This window comes from Camellia sinensis, chromosome 6, assembly GCF_055761805.1.
Source record: "Camellia sinensis isolate YWXY chromosome 6, ASM5576180v1, whole genome shotgun sequence".
Lineage (NCBI taxonomy): Eukaryota > Viridiplantae > Streptophyta > Magnoliopsida > Ericales > Theaceae > Camellia > Camellia sinensis.
Genome location: NC_138966.1, coordinates 157,783,243 through 157,799,526, shown reverse-complemented (window position 1 = coordinate 157,799,526; position 16,284 = coordinate 157,783,243). Strand labels below are relative to the sequence as shown.

At 35.6% G+C, this 16,284-nt stretch overlaps 1 protein-coding gene across 1 annotated transcript; it reads left to right on the top strand.

Moving 5' to 3' along the window:
- Positions 1-7,018: 7,018 nt before the first annotated feature.
- Positions 7,019-8,569, top strand: LOC114261812 (UPF0481 protein At3g47200-like). The gene has a single exon (XM_028202125.2). It carries the CDS (start codon positions 7,040-7,042, stop codon positions 8,327-8,329), a length of 1,290 nt encoding a protein of 429 aa, XP_028057926.2. The 5' UTR covers positions 7,019-7,039; the 3' UTR covers positions 8,330-8,569.
- Positions 8,570-16,284: the final 7,715 nt, after the last annotated feature.

Sequence of the window (16,284 nt, the reverse complement as noted above, 5' to 3'; positions counted from 1 at the left end):
AAACTCAAACATAAACCCACATAATGTGCCTGTTTGGCAGAAATTATAATCAGCTTATTTCAGCTTTCAGCTTAATTTAAGCTATTTTGATGTGTTTGGTTTAGCTTATAGCTTATAGCTTATACCTTTTTGGAAGTCAGAAATCAGCTTATTCTTTGAGTGGGGCAGGAGATGCTTTAAGAATAAGTCAGAAATCAGCTTATGTTCATAGTTATAAGCTATAAGCTGTTTAGGCATAAGCTATAAGCACTTTCCTACAGTTTTACCAAACAGGGCTAATATCTTCTTTTATTACTTTTGTTTGTTAGTTTTTAGTTTTAATTTGTAATGGTCTAAATACTTATGATGAAACCATTTTTCTTATTGTTGTTTAAATTCTAGAATAGTATGTTGCTATTATAGAAAGACATGTTGCTATTGTGGAATTAATATAACGCTATATTTATGTTTTTATGAAATTAAAGTATTATATATATTTTTTTGTTATTTAATTATGTGAATCCGTGGTCCTAAATCGATCCAATCCGTGTTTAAATGGATTGATTCGGATTGGTTCCATGATTTAAACGGATTGGATTGGTTCTAATTTTTCAAGAACCATAAATAACGAATTGGTCCTAATTTTATCCCAATCCAATCCGATGCAATCCAAACCATGCTCACCCCTAAATCCAAGGAATGTTACTATTCATTATTCTCGACCTGCAATGACTTTTCATTTCTCCGATCAAAAACAGGGTTTGGATATTTTATTTTTTCATTTTTCCTGGAGCGATCCTACTGATACGCAATCAAGGACCTTCTATTCTATCTAGTAAGTTATCATCCTCAAGCTGACTTGTAAACTCACTCTTTTTTTTTTCTTTTTTTTATAAGTAATAAATTAACAATGTTGAATTCTATTGTAATAAACTGCAAGAGAGGAAATTATTAGTAGTGGTTGGTTTTGAATCAAATGTCTGGATGTATAAAAAAAGTTATGAGGATGTGGAATTATCATAAGATTTATATTTAAAATTCTATTTATCCCTTTTATTCTAGGAGTCTTTCTCATCAATTTTTTCTCTTGTGAATGCAGCAACTCAGGGTGAAAGTAGTAGATAATTTTTGGGAAAATTCTTGAATTTACACAGGTCTTGTATCTGAAAGTGTTATCTAGTCTGTCTGTCAATTTTGATGGGAAATAAATATATGGAGGGAGGAGAAACTTGACTTCAATTCCAAAATTTGTGAACCATGGTGGATTGCCCTTTAAATCTGATTGTGTAAGAGAAATTGTAGCTAAATGGGATTAAAGATATAAAATATCCCTTATTGAATAGTTCAACCATATTTTGATGCTTGTTTTATTCAACTCAGCTTAAACTCGATTTGAGAGGGAGATAATTGTATGAGACTAACCAAGAAATCAAGCTATTAGAGCTTGGTTTTTTATGGGCTCGAGTAGAATCTTGCATGAGATCATTGATGCAATAAACTAGTAAACCTCAATCTTCATTTTATATCTCACCAATTTTTCTAATCAAGCTTGAGCAGAGTATTGTTTTCATTTAACAATTTTGAAGAGTCTAAAAAAGGATAACCTTATGATTATCAGAATCCCAACCCAGATCTTACGATCCATTTGGGCACAATCGATCCAGATCGTATAAAAAATCCCTTATGGGTAGGATCATTCGATCTTGATAATGGGATCTTATAGGATTGTGGAGTCCCAATCTGAATTCGATCCAATTTGTAAGCCTTGTTTTGTATTGTATAATATATTTTATTGTAAATTTTATGTTTGTTGTCTAAATATCAATTTTTGTGGTCCAAATGAATATTAAAAAAAAAAAATTGCATTGAATCAAATAAACAAACTACGAAACAAATATTTAATATAATACCAATTTAAGAAAACTAAGTAGTCGGAATAAAAAACTTAGTTTTAGTGGGGTGGGGTGTATAAGAAGGATAACATGATTGCAACTTTACCCCAATTTTTGGAGAGGCAATTTTCGTGACTTGAACCCGCTCCACTAGGAATGCTAATGACAAATCTTATTATTCGGTTAAGCGGCTGATTTGACTTCTCAATTTATTTTCATATCCAATTTTGTTAAATATTGTTTTTTCACTTTTTATGCATATTGTAGATTACAAAGTATTATGTTATAGAATTCTTCTTCTTCACCTTCTTTTTTAATCAAATGCAAAATTTTTGCTATTAAGTTTTCTATTGTATAATATTATATTTACATTTTACATGGAGAATTATATTTTTCATAATATCTTCACTTCTTTTTAGTAGAATATAGTCTTGTTTCGTATATATTTTTTAAGAAATGTTTATTTAAATTAAATTATTACATAATTTACCTTTTTCAGTAGGATCTTACGATCCTCGATCCGATTCTACGATCCGATCCTGTAAACACCTCCAACGATACAATGTAGGATCCCGATTTTAACAACCTTTCCCACTTCAATGCTAATGGATCGAGTATTAAATGATGGTTTGTCTCATAAACATTCTTGAGAATGGCAACAATTTTACCCACTCAGATATCTCTTGTTCTAATGGAAAGATAATGCTGTAGAATATTGTGAGATTTCACCAACAATGTACGACAAGTAACTTGTATATGGACTTTAATTGTTCTGTACTAAAATGGTGTGTAATTAAATTAGCTTGGTTTTTTGAATGGAAAGTTTAAATTGCTGAACGTAAAATTAGAAAGTCTCAAACTTTGAGTATTCTACCAAAGTCATTACATTTTAAGAAGAATGATGAAAAGAAACATTCTTGCTTTTCTATGTTTTGTATGTAACTATTGAGAGTGAAGATATTATATATAATATGAACATTCCATCAAAAAGTTTTTGCTTCATTGGAACCCATATTGTAACTAACATTTGTTTAAATATGGGATAACATGCTCAATAAGGCATGAGTTCAAACATCACAAGTGTTTCTTCATAGGAACATCCACGAATTTGATCGATCGTTACATGTTTGATACTCAATATAGTTGGAATAATTACATTAATAGTTGCATTAACTGTTGTCTTCATTCCCAAATGTTATTATCCAAAGTTGAAAGAGTTCTCCACATAACTAGTGGAAATCATGATAGATCTGTTAGGATCAAACACACCCAGAAATATATCTCACACACACAGGGAACACAATATTTACGTGGTTCGGCCCAATGCCTACATCCACGGACAGAAATGAGAAGTTTTCACTAAAATGGAGCAAAATACAAAATACAGAGGAGGAGATGAAACTCACTCAACTCACAGCTCTCACTCTCTAATTTCTGATCTGTATCTCATCCTCTCCCTCCCGTCTCTATTTATACACAAAGGAGTAGGTGGGAGAGCCTTCATTCTTGACTTGGGTAGCCTCCATTCTTGACCTTTGCTATGGTTGGTGGCCACCAAGCTTGACTTGGTTGGTTGTCTTCCTTTGTTGGCATGAGGATCACCCCTTTCACATGGGGTGACCTTCAACAATCACCCCCTCAGCCCATGTGAGGTGATCCACAACAAAACCTGCTGCCAAGGTATCAAGCACCCCCTGATTGGATGCCCTGCACCCCCTGCTCGGGATACCCTTGCATTACCGTGCAGCTTCTTGCATGATGAAACACGGGAGCAACTAGAAAACTTCAGAGTTTGACACATCAATCATCTTCAATTTTCCTTGCTCGGAGCTTATTTCTGAACAACCAGCCTTTGCTTTCTGCACTTCAGAACAACTTCCCAGCGATCTCATACGCCCGTTGTCTGTACTGCAATCCCTGATGTTCGGTTCTGTCTCACTTGTACGTCCGTTCTGATGTTTGACAGTTAGCCCTTCTGCCAAGGCACCTTCCACCGGTCTGTACAAGTTACCACTATGCAACTCCGTGCATAGTGCTTGCACCCCCTTATTGGAGTGCATTGCAAAGCTCACTTTGCGACTTGAAATTGCATCCCTCCCTTGCATCTTTTGAGAGGTTGCAAAATGTCTTTAACACGGGAGCAAAAGAAACTCTCTTCTTCACTGGCATAGTTTCTACAGACTTGGTTTCTTTGCTCTGAACTTTCTTCAAGATTGGCTTCACTGGCTCAGATCTGTGCACCTTTGAACTGCCTCCTTGCGTTCCCGTGCACCGTTTTCGCCATTCCTGATGAAAGCCTTGCTCAATCATACGCTTTGGTTGCGTATGTTCTCTCTTTGTACCCTTTGACTGGCATTTGACAACACTCATCTTTGTCAAAGCTTCTCCTTCCAGTCTATACAGTTTGTTGCACAATTTGCCTTGCAACATTTCTCTATCACCTCTGCGTACATGAAGAACCCCGCCACTAGATGAGAAACAATTTCCTTTTAGATCTAGCATACTCAGGGAGATTAGATTCCTCCGTACTCCTGGCACATGTCGGACCTCAGATAAAATTACTTTTCTTCCATCCTTAGTAAGGAATCGCACTGTCCCTATGCCGACAACTCTATTCACTGTGTTGTTGGCCATCCGGATAGTGCTACCGCTGACTCTTCGATAAGTGGAGAAAAGCTTCTTATCCGCACATATGTGGAACGTACACCCTGAATCCAAAATCCAGCCGGGTGTCTCCAACTCTGACGAGATTGTAAGTAACACCTCTTCATCGTCAGAGGAATGCACTGCAACTGCTGTAGTTGAGGGACCTCCGTGTCCCTTAGCCTTCTCTTTGGCTTGTCTGTCCGCCTTTTTCTCTGGGCAATCTCTTATTACGTGATCCTCTTGATCACAGTAAAAACACCTCCTCGTGTTGTCCTGTCTGAACTGTGAACGCCCTCTGCTTTTACTTCTTCCTCTACCTCTGCCCCTTTCTCTATCTCTGCCTCTACTTTCTGTGACAAGGGCATGGGACTGCTCTCCTTCCATCTCTTTCTTCCTTGCCTCCTCGTTGAATAAGGCGTCTGTGACCATTCCCATGGTCAGCTTCCCTTCGGGTGCAGAATTACTGAGAGAAACCACCAACGTCTCCCAGCTATCTGGTAAGGAACTGAATAATAATAATGCTTGCATCTCATCCTCCAACTCCATTTTGATTGATGCAAGCTGGTTCACAAGGCTGTGGAATTCACTGGTGTGTTCAGCAACAGACACACCATTCTTCAGCTTCAAGTTTATAAGCCTTCTCATTATCAAGGCTTTGTTCCGTGCGGTCTTGGACTGGTACATGCCCTCCAATTTCATCCATAGGGCATAGGCGTCTGTCTCTTGAGCAACATGGTGGAACACACTGTGGTCAATCCACTGTCTGATTTGACCGACAGTCTTCCGGTTGGTTTTTATCCAGTCCACATCCTTGTCTCCATCTGGTTTGACCTCCTTTAGCGCTATAGGGTCAAACAAATCTCTACAATACAGGACGTCCTCCATCCGCGGCTTCCATATCGCATAATTAGAAGCGTTCAACCGAATCATCGGCCCTGAAGCTGATGTGGATTCCTCCATCATCCAGAAAGTAATCTCTGTTTGAAAAACAGGCTTTGCTGTGAAGTCCGGACTGCTCAAATTAGCCGGAAAAACACTTCGGATTGCCAAAATAAAAAATGCGAATTTTTGAAAAACTTATTTGCAAAATCTGACCGTACGGATGTGTCCGGAATACTCCAAATAGTCAGAAACCACTATTGGATCACCAAAAACGGACTCCAAATGGCTTAGATCAAGCCAAAACAATTTTAACGGTGCAGATCGGCAGAATCTGGTGCGCCTGCGAAGCACCAGATTACTCCTCCAGTTATGCTGACGTCAGGCTGGCGTCATCGGCTCAGTCAGCGGCTCGGTCAGCGGCTCCGGCTCGGTCAACGCGGCTCCTGCTCGAGCGGCTTGATGCGCGCGCGTGCGGCGCGTGTCACGCGTGAGATCACGCGTCGTCTACCTCTGAAAGCGCGTGAGGCGCGTGCATGCGCGTGAACTCACGCGTCTTCTACCTCTGAAAGCGCGTGCGGCGCGTGACGCGACTGGGATTCACGCGCCAACTTCTAGGGGCGCGTGAGAGCGCGTTTGGCCTCTGTTGGGTGTCTGTTTTATGTTTCTGGACTCCTCTCGTCGAGCCCTTGCTCCTGGTATGCTCAAAATCTGATTTCGAGCAATACGATTTCTGGGCAGTTTCGGAACAACACTCTGTTTGTCCGCAAAACGCACAACACCGGCTCTGATACCACTTGTTAGGATCAAACACACCCAGAAATATATCTCACACACACAGGGAACACAATATTTACGTGGTTCGGCCCAATGCCTACATCCACGGACAGAAATGAGAAGTTTTCACTAAAATGGAGCAAAATACAAAATACAGAGGAGGAGATGAAACTCACTCAACTCACAGCTCTCACTCTCTAATTTCTGATCTGTATCTCATCCTCTCCCTCCCGTCTCTATTTATACACAAAGGAGTAGGTGGGAGAGCCTTCATTCTTGACTTGGGTAGCCTCCATTCTTGACCTTTGCTATGATTGGTGGCCACCAAGCTTGACTTGGTTGGTTGTCTTCCTTTGTTGACATGAGGATCACCCCTTTCACATGGGGTGACCTTCAACAAGATCATGGAACAAATTGACTAAAAGTTTCTTTTGTTTTGTTTTACATTCATAATACTATTACCTAATCAGTATGACATTTATAAGAAATAAGTCTCTTTTCTCCTCTCTCTCTCTCTCTCTCTCTCTCTCTCTCTCTCTCTCTCTCTCTCTCTCTCTCTCTCTCTCTCTCTCTCTCTCTCAGTTTTTCTATTTTCCCAAGGCCTCATTTAGCATTAATGAAAGTAATGCCCCTGATGAAATGGTCCTTTAGGTGTTTTCCCATTTCAATTTTAGATGAGTTAAAGTTCAGTTATATATCAAAATATCTAATTCTTGATTCATAGGAATCTAAGAGTTGGTGGGGACATTGACCACCTTAAGCAGGCATCATATAATCGCATTTTATTTTTGGGCATTGAATTCAATTTGAACAAGTTCTTTGTGATTTGTTTGGAACAGGGTATCGCTATTGCTTTTTAAGTAAACATGCAACCCAGTGTTGAAGCAGATTCTGTTTCTATTACTATCGGTATTGATGACAAGCTCACTCAAATCTCACCTTCACCATCGGAGTGTTGTATATTTAGAGTACATAAACAACTACGTGGGGTAAATGAGAAGGCCTATGAACCAGAGACTATTGCAATAGGTCCTTACCACCGCGGTAAACATAGCCTACAGATGATGGAGGAGCATAAGTTGCGCTATTTGCAATTACTTTTTGAAAGAAAAAATGAGAGTAGTGCAGATAGATACGTCACTGCTATTATATTGCTAGAACAAGAAGCACGTAGATGTTATACTGAATCGATAAGCCTTAGTGCAAATGAAATGATTGAAATGATGCTATTGGACGGTTGCTTTATCATTGAATTGATGCGGAAGTTTGAGATGGCATTCTTGAGAGACAAGAATGATTCTATTTTTCAAATGGATTGGATTGTTAGTAGCTTGCAGCGAGATTTAATGCTATTTGAAAACCAGTTGCCATTTTTTATACTCTGCAAGTTATTTGACATGATCGAGGTTCCAAACCAACATAACAGGCTCATTTATCTTGCCTTGTGTTTTTTTCGTGATCTTTTACCAGGTCCCGGTTATAGAGAGCGTGTTGATGGAAACTCACACTTCCAAATCAGGCATTTACTTGGGTTGATTCACAATAATTGGCTTCCTTCATTTGCAGGGATTGTTCCCAATGGAGATGGCTCAAATAAAAAAGGAAATTGGCGTTTCATTCCTAATACCATAGAGCTTCGAGAAGCTGGAGTCAAACTAGTGAAGATTGAAGGAGCTAGCTTATTTGCTATCAAATTTGAAAATGGGGCAATGAAGATTCCACCTTTAACCATTGAAGACAGGACTGAGTCATTCTTCAGAAACCTTATTGCGTACGAGCAATATTGTCCAGATAATCAACCCACTTATATCACCAATTATGTGAGATTCATGGATTGCCTCATCGACTCTCCGAAAGATGTTGAAATACTCTCTCGCCGTGGAATCATTGATAATTGGTTAGGCGACAATGAAGTGGTTTCCACGATATTTAACAAGATCAGTGACGCAGTAACAGGGCCTAGCAGCCATTTCCAGTATGCTGATATCTTCAACCGGGTGAACATACATTGCAGCAAACGTAGAAATCGATGGATGGCGAAGTTGAACCGGAACTATTTAAATAGCCCATGGGCATTTATTTCGATTCTAGCTGCTTTGGTACTACTACTACTCATTTTTACAGAAACCGCATTTACCGTTTTTCCTCGTAAATAATTGTTGTGTATCTTTATTTCTCAAATCTGCTTTAGCTTTTTTGCTGTCTTCTGTCTTTATTTGTTTCCCTCTTGTATTGCTTTTCTCTGTAAAAACATGTAAAAGGAAAAATAATAAAAATTATGAAGGGTGAGGTGAAGATGGAGATGGTTACAAATTCATTTATGCATTTGCATTGCATGTTTTACTTGTTATAGGTAAGAAAATGCCATGGCTTATGGAATGTGGATTGCCAGAAGAAGAAACAAAGTTAATGCTTTGAAAACACCTCCATATTTTTGTAACAGTGTATCATTATTGGGTTCAACTTTTGTCTGTTTTAAAGGCTTATTTTGATGGAGGATGTTCCACCCACGTTGGTTTCTTTGGTTGTGTGGCTGATGCCAATTTGCTTTTATAACACTATTTTACCATCTAAAAAGAAGGGGGGCTTATTTTGATAAATAAATGAAAAAGAAAATGTCCAAATTAAATTAATTAAATAGAAAGGCATAGACACTTTATAGCTGACACCCCTTTTTTAAAAGCAAAATAACACTAAATGATTTTTAGATTCTAATGTACTTATGTCTGGGCGTAAATTTAATAGTGTTCACTCATTTCAATATAACACAACATTTAATTTTTAGATACTAATGTACTTAATTTTATTTGTGAAAAATTTGTAGTGTGCACTCTCTTTGAATATGACGTGAAATATTTTTACTTACAATGTGATGTATTTAAAGTCATCATCTAATCATATTATGCTATAATTTCAATAATTTAATGAATCATAAATCAAAATAATGATCCAGTGTTACGTCATAATAAAATTATTATGCTGTGTCATAATTAAAGGGAGCACACATGATGTATATTAATGTGTATAAAAAATGTGATTACATTGTTTTGCACTAATGGTTCCCAATATGTTTTTTACTAAAAAAAAAAAAATTGTACTTTTTTAATACACTTTTCTTCCTTTTAAAAATAAAAATATATCTTAAGAAAATCTCTGTCAATAAATATAATCCCTAAAATGTCAGGTTTTGATGTTGAAAAGCAAAAGCAAAAAGATAAGAAAAAGAATAAGAAAAGAAAAAAGGCTCACAAATGGAACAAGAGAAGAGGAGGAAAATGAAAAGGTAAAAAGAAGAAAATCTATTTGGTTTGTGGTGCGGGTAGCCCTATACGCAATGTTTAGCATGAAAGATAAGTGTCTTGGAACCAGATTGGATGATTGTTTGGTTAAAGAGAAAAGAGGATCGAAAGGAATGGAAGTGGGTATAAAATTGGTTTACACTTGTACCATTACAAATTCATATATTTACGGCTAGTTTGGGAAATATCTATTTTCAGTGTTTTTTCTAATTTTTTAACTAAAATATAAAGTGAAAAAAAATTAAAGTGTTCAATACTGTTATGATCATACTTGATTTGTAATGTTCAACAAAAAAAATAAAAATAAAAATACTCAATTTGTAAATCCCAAGGGATTTAGCTTATTGAAAGGAGAAAACAACCAAAGAATTTATCACTCAGAAGTCGCAGATTCAAATCTTACAAAGGCTAAACATACATCTCAAACCTTGGGAAATCTCACGAACGTCAACACATACATCTCAAATCTTAGGGGCTCTGTTAAAACACAAATTGTCTCTGTGATTTGAAAAATTACAAATATCCCCTTGTAGAATTTTTTAGTTAACAAAATTAACGCTTGCCTATACAATAATAAAATTACCTTAATTATTGTGAAAGTCTGTCCAAGTGACCGCTCGAGCGCAAGAAGTGGCGCTCGAGCGAAGAATTGTTGTTCCAGTATCTCATGTGTTTGCAGGCAGACCGCTCGAGAGCAGAAAGTGCCGCTCGAGAATAAAAAGTGAGATTGCCCTTGACATTTTTATTAGTGTATTTGGAGTCTCCTTATTTTATTTTGGGACATTGATCGAAGTGGTACCATGATGATAAAGTAAGATTGGACCAAAAACTTTAATTCAGATAATTTTCTTATGAATAGTCGTTACTCTTTTTCCCTTTTCTTTTTCCATACTTTGAATTTGGGTGTGAGGCTAGAACCATTGGAAAACTTGTTTTTGGGGCTTCGATTTGGACACAAGAACGACCTAAAACAGAGTTCGGATTAGAGAGTTATGCCCGTTTGAAGTTTTAGTATTTGTGTTGGAAGCAGGTACGCTCAAGTGGACTGCGCGAATTCAGCAACTTAAAAAATGATTTGCTAGATCATTCTCTCCACTTTTCTTTTCTCTCTTCCTTCCTCTCACCCTAGGTCTGAAAACCCTAGAGATTTTGGCCCAAATACCTTCCATTCCCTAAAGTTTTGGCCAAGATCTCTTACCAAAAATTAAAGAATGCTTGAAGATCTCACTTTTCAACCGATTGAAGTTTGGATTTGTCAAGGAATCTCATCAAAGCTTTGCTCTTTTGCTTGATTCTTGAGGTAGGGGTCCTAGTTCTTCTTCAATACTTGCATTAATAGATAGATTTGTGGTATTTTGAGTATATAAATACAAAATCTACATTGTTGAGCATATAGTGTTACATTATGAGATTTGGGGGCTTAGGGTTTGAAGTGTTGGGGTTCAATTGTTAGGTTAAAATTGTGAATTATGAACCTTAGGTGTTTAATCAAAGGGAAAATTGGAATAAAAAGTAGTGGTGTGAGAAGTTTTAATTTTTCTTGAAAGTCTTGATTTTCCTTGAAAACCCTAAGTTGATGCATGATGATAATTAATGATTTTGCCTAAATTGAAAGTAGAATCATGAAATTGAATGGTTGAATTATATGTGGTCAAACCCCGTATTTTTATATAATAAAAATAATATATATATTTTTAATTTTCTTAAATAATTATTCATAATATTTTGAATTTAATATTCTGTATATTTTTATACTGAAAATTTATTCAAAATAAAATAAAATAAAATATTTTTGACTTTATATCATTACTCAATATTAATTTCTGAGCCGTATGATATTTTTATTATATTTTTCTCTATATTTTTTTTGTAATCAAATTACACTGAAACCTAATACTTTCTGCACTAAAATCCAATCAGAACCCATGGGCTTGCTTCCTATGTTTTCTCATATCCCACCTTCCACGTGCAATCATTTCCTATAACAAAAGAAACGTGGTGAACATGCTGTGTTCAATTTCTTTTTTTTTTTTTTTTTTTTATTGATCATCTTTTACTCTTCCTCATTTTGCTTCTCTTCCAATTTCATAGCTTTCTCTCTATCCGTTTCATCTCCCTTTCTCTACACCTCTCATTCTCAAAACTATTTCTTCTTCCTTATCTCTATTCTTACTCCTCCTCCCGACCTCCATAACCACGGCTTTAACCCACACTATCGCCAACCCGCAAACTTCACCACCATTGGCGCACCGTCGGACCGCCACCACCACCATCACCTATTTCTATTATTATCTACAACCACCATCCACAAAGTGTTGTAGGTGAAGAAAGAGAAGAAGAAAGAAGATGGAGGAGAAAGAAACAAAGTTACAGAAATTTATTTTGAAGTTCAAAAGTTGGTTTTCGGCTTACTTTCGGCATGCCAAAACCATCCATTCTGGAAAGAAGTGAGACAAATAGGCCATGTAAGATGAAGTACGAAGTAAGTTAAAAAGATTGGCGAAAGAATGAAGTAAAACCGTTAAGAATTAAGAAAGTTATGGGGTCCGAAATATGGTTCGAAAAAAATGTCTGAGACGGTAGGAAAATAATCATATTTTTCGTCAAATTTTGGAGATTCGACGGCATGCAAAAAGAGACGGAACGAGGCGTGTGAGTAGTGAACCAAAAACTAGGTCGTGAGTTGAATCCAGTGACAGAAAAATAAGATAAAACGGAGTTACGATGAAGAAGATACAAGCATTTGAACTAGTGACATTGAAACTAAAATTCTGGGTCTTCTGTTCGTGCATGCTACGGCTGTTGGAGAAGATGAGCTTAAATTTTATCCAGTGTTTCTCGGTCCATGGTGCTACGGTGCACCCTAGTACCTTTAGGTTAATCGAGTGGTCCTATGACTTTAGGGATGACCACCCTTAGGTTTTTCGACGTGTAGAATCCATTTTTGGGGTTAGATCTTGCAAATTCGGAGTCTAAGATGATGATCAACAACTAATAGTTCTAAGAGAATCCAATGGCAGATTAACGGTGAGATCGCGTCCCATTGATGTGAAATTTCAGCAAGACGATCATGGAGCCAGGACGATCATATCTTACGATCAGAATCATAAATCAAATTCGGACGATAAATCGTTAACAACCTAACATAGTAAGAAAACTCTCATAGCCGTCTCATTCTTTTTAATTGTTAAATTTTTAGAGTTGTGTTCATATGTTAACATAGCTAAAACTTTAGATAAAATTTTGTTTATAGTTGTATGTAAATTTGTGATTGGTATGTTAAATATTTGAAGGTCATTTCTTTATTAGTAGCCTTAAAATCATGATATAATCTTGGATTTGGACTTGCATATGTAGTTTGTGTCATTAAAGAGATGATTAAAGATTTTATTTGGTTTGATTATATAACTCTTCAATCTGCCAGAAACTTGTACGAATTTTTAGACAATTTTATGCTCAAAATTTTGAAATGATTTTTCTATAAAGTTGTTGAGAATGATGTCTAGTTCATCCAGGAATTTTCTTAACAATTATTGAGCTTGGTACGAATTTATACAAATTTATAATTAAATCTGCTACTGTAAGACAGATTTTAGTATATGTTTAAAAGCTTATTAAAAATTCTATATTAAGCCAAATCTGGTAATTTCTAACTAAAATATGAAATTTGAGAAGTCTAATTTCATACTAAATTTTTAGATTGTGGATCTGATTTATAAATTTAAGTATGGAATTAATTTAAGAAAATATGATAAATCTGTGTCATAAAATTTCTGGGAATTTTACAGAATTATTTATAACTTATTTTTGGGAATTTATTTCTGAAAAATGACCCAAACATATTTATTGAATATTCTGTACATTTTCACGAATTTTAAAACTGTATAAATAATTTATTTATAATTTTTATTACCTAAGGTATAACCTGAAAATTTCTAGACAGGTTTAAGATCATGACTTCAATTATTTATTCAGATAAAAATCAGTTATTGTGTTGGTCCAATTCATCAAATATAGTAAATTAGTAATCCATGTATGGGTGTATTGTGGTTTATTTAATATTGTGGTAGTCTAATCTTGTAAATTAAAGATCCATGCACGTGTGTGACTTTGGTTTATTTTCTCTGTATCTAAATTATTATTTCATACCATGGTTTAAATAAATTGTTTATTTAAATGCTGTACATTTATTTATTATTGTGTGACATGTGTAATATTTTATGTTGGGAATTTTAATGAGTTGGTATAACATCAATTGTGATTAAAATTTGGAATTATTTGTGAGTAATATCAAAATTAATTGAAATGATTAACGACATATACAAAGTTAACAATTGACGGTTAATACCAGTTGTTCAGAGTGAGTCTTGGTTTTAAAGAGTGTACGAAATTAAGGGTTGACGGTTAATACCGGTTGTTCAGGGTGAGTCCTGATTTTAAAGAGTGTATGAAATCAAGGGATTGACGGTTAATACCGGTTGTTCAGGGTGAGCCCTGGTTTTGAGAATTCTCCCGTAAATTGTGTTGTGAAACTCTAAGATGGCACGGGACTTATTTGAACCCTTTTCGGTATTTGGTTTTGGAATAAGGGTGGATGTGCCGGTGGCACACAAGGAGGTTACGTACCCCTGGCAGACCGTTTCCTTGGGGCAGACCACGGATGCCACTACTTGGGTATATCACTCCGGACGTGGGCATCCCTGGTAGTTACGGTTGGTAACACTTGAATATTTGACCAAGGGAGGGTTTCAAATTAACCGTTGCCATGCTTAGTGGTTGGTAAGTTAAATCTCTTTGGTGAGATTTCGAGTGTCACCTAATTTATTAAAATTATTTTAATGGTTGTAATTTATGCTTACAATTATATTGTTATCTCATGTTTATAATCTCATTATTTTTCTCTTAAAAAGAATGGTAGGTTGGTTATGTTTTCTTACTATGTTGCAAAACTCATGGCATATATTTTTGTTGCCCTGGCGTTTTATGCCAGGTCTTGGCGAGAAAATAATTGAAGCTGAAATGGAGTCGACGCTAACGTAGAGCCTTGGCTGACCTGAAACCCCGAGTAGAGCCGAATAAATTATATTATTTTATATAATAGCTATTAAGGACTTTGTAATTTCATTTGATGCTGTATTTGGAAAATTTTAAGTTTTTATCTATTGTTATTTGGACATTTGGTTATGTACGAGAGTTGGATTACCCTATTAAGATGTCAACTTTTTAGTTTATTAAGTCATTTTGTTTATTTAATTCCCCTTGATGTTCCAAAAATTTGGGGTGTCACATATGTATACAAGTTTAATTGAATTTTGGAAGTGTTTGAAAATTTTGTAAAAATTAGTGCTTGAACTTTTATTATGGACATTAATTGTAAATCATGTTATTATATGAAACTAAAATGAATTATTAATAGTAGGGATCTTTCTACACTTTTATATGATATTTAGCTTAGTTATTGTCCTTCGTGTAACAATGGTGGGATTTGGAAATGTTTTAAACAAACCTAGGGTTTGAAGCATATAGTACAAAGAGGGGTTTTGGGTGTAGATGAAATTGATGTTTGTAGGGTTTGAAAATGATGATGAACTATGTCTAATTTGATGATTTTGTCACTTGAGTAATATTTGGGAAAAGGGGGGGGGGGAGGGATTGCCCTAATTGAGTCAAACTACTATTTTATACAAAAATTGGATTTGGCATTGGAAATGTGAAATTGAGGGGGTATTAATATGAATGGTAGAATTGATTATGTGTTAACTTATTCTTTTGAAAGTTTTGAATAAACTATATGTTGAGATTGAATATCTGATTAGAGATAATTGTATTGGGCTATCGAATGGATGACAGCTTTGATTGTTGTAGAAATTGCATGTGGATTAGGTAAATTGAAACTAAATCTTTGATGGTTGTCATTGAATATGACCGTGGTTGTATACATTGTATATGTATGTTTGTTTGGAAGTGAAAAGGGGATGTGCTTCATATTTGATTATCTTTTAAGTGCATTGCATATGTATGGACATTGTTTGGGAGGAGAAAGAAGATGTACTCCATGTGTAATTATGTGATTAAATACATTGTATATGTATGTTTGTTTGGGAGGAGAAAGGGGATGGACTCCATTATAACTAAGTTGGCCGGAGTGTCCTGGGTGAAAGTCCCGAAATTTATACATGAGTGCTGATCCTGCGGACGAAATATTCGTAAAATGGCAATTGTAGTGCTTGTATAGCCTACGTTTACATAAGTCCCATTTGACAGTCTCCCGTGGATGAAATATCCGTGAAATGAAAGTTTGAAGTGTTTATGTATATATGTTGTATAAAATGAAAATAATTCAGTTGTAGTCTCGGTTTTGTTGTTGTAAAATTATGAAATTGACTCATGAATTGAGAAAAATAAATGAACTGAAAATGAACTGAAGGAAAATGAATTAAGGATTGAAATTTGCATCATGTGGATAATTGGATTAGAGGCAAGTAATGATGAACTCAATAGATTGCTTGTGACAAAAGGGAAGATTATGAGTTTTGTTTTATAAGTAATTGGGAAATTGAATTAAAAAGGGTTTGTGATTCTTGTGTTATGTTTGAACTCTAATCCTTTGGATTTTGATGTCATGGAGTATGGTAATTGGAAATGGACATGAAATGTGGAATATTAAAATGGAAACGAAATGAGGAATAATTTGGAATTGAGTTAATAAATTTAAAATGATATTTTTCCTTAAGTGTACTTGTTTTCAAAAAGAATTTATGGTTTCCTAATGATGAGAGACTACAATTATGGCAGGGAGTTTTCTTAAATGT

Coding starts and splice junctions, on each gene's coding strand:
- LOC114261812 (XM_028202125.2), top strand. CDS start 7,040: ATGCAACCCAGTGTTGAAGCAGATTCTGTTTCTATTACTATCGGTATT.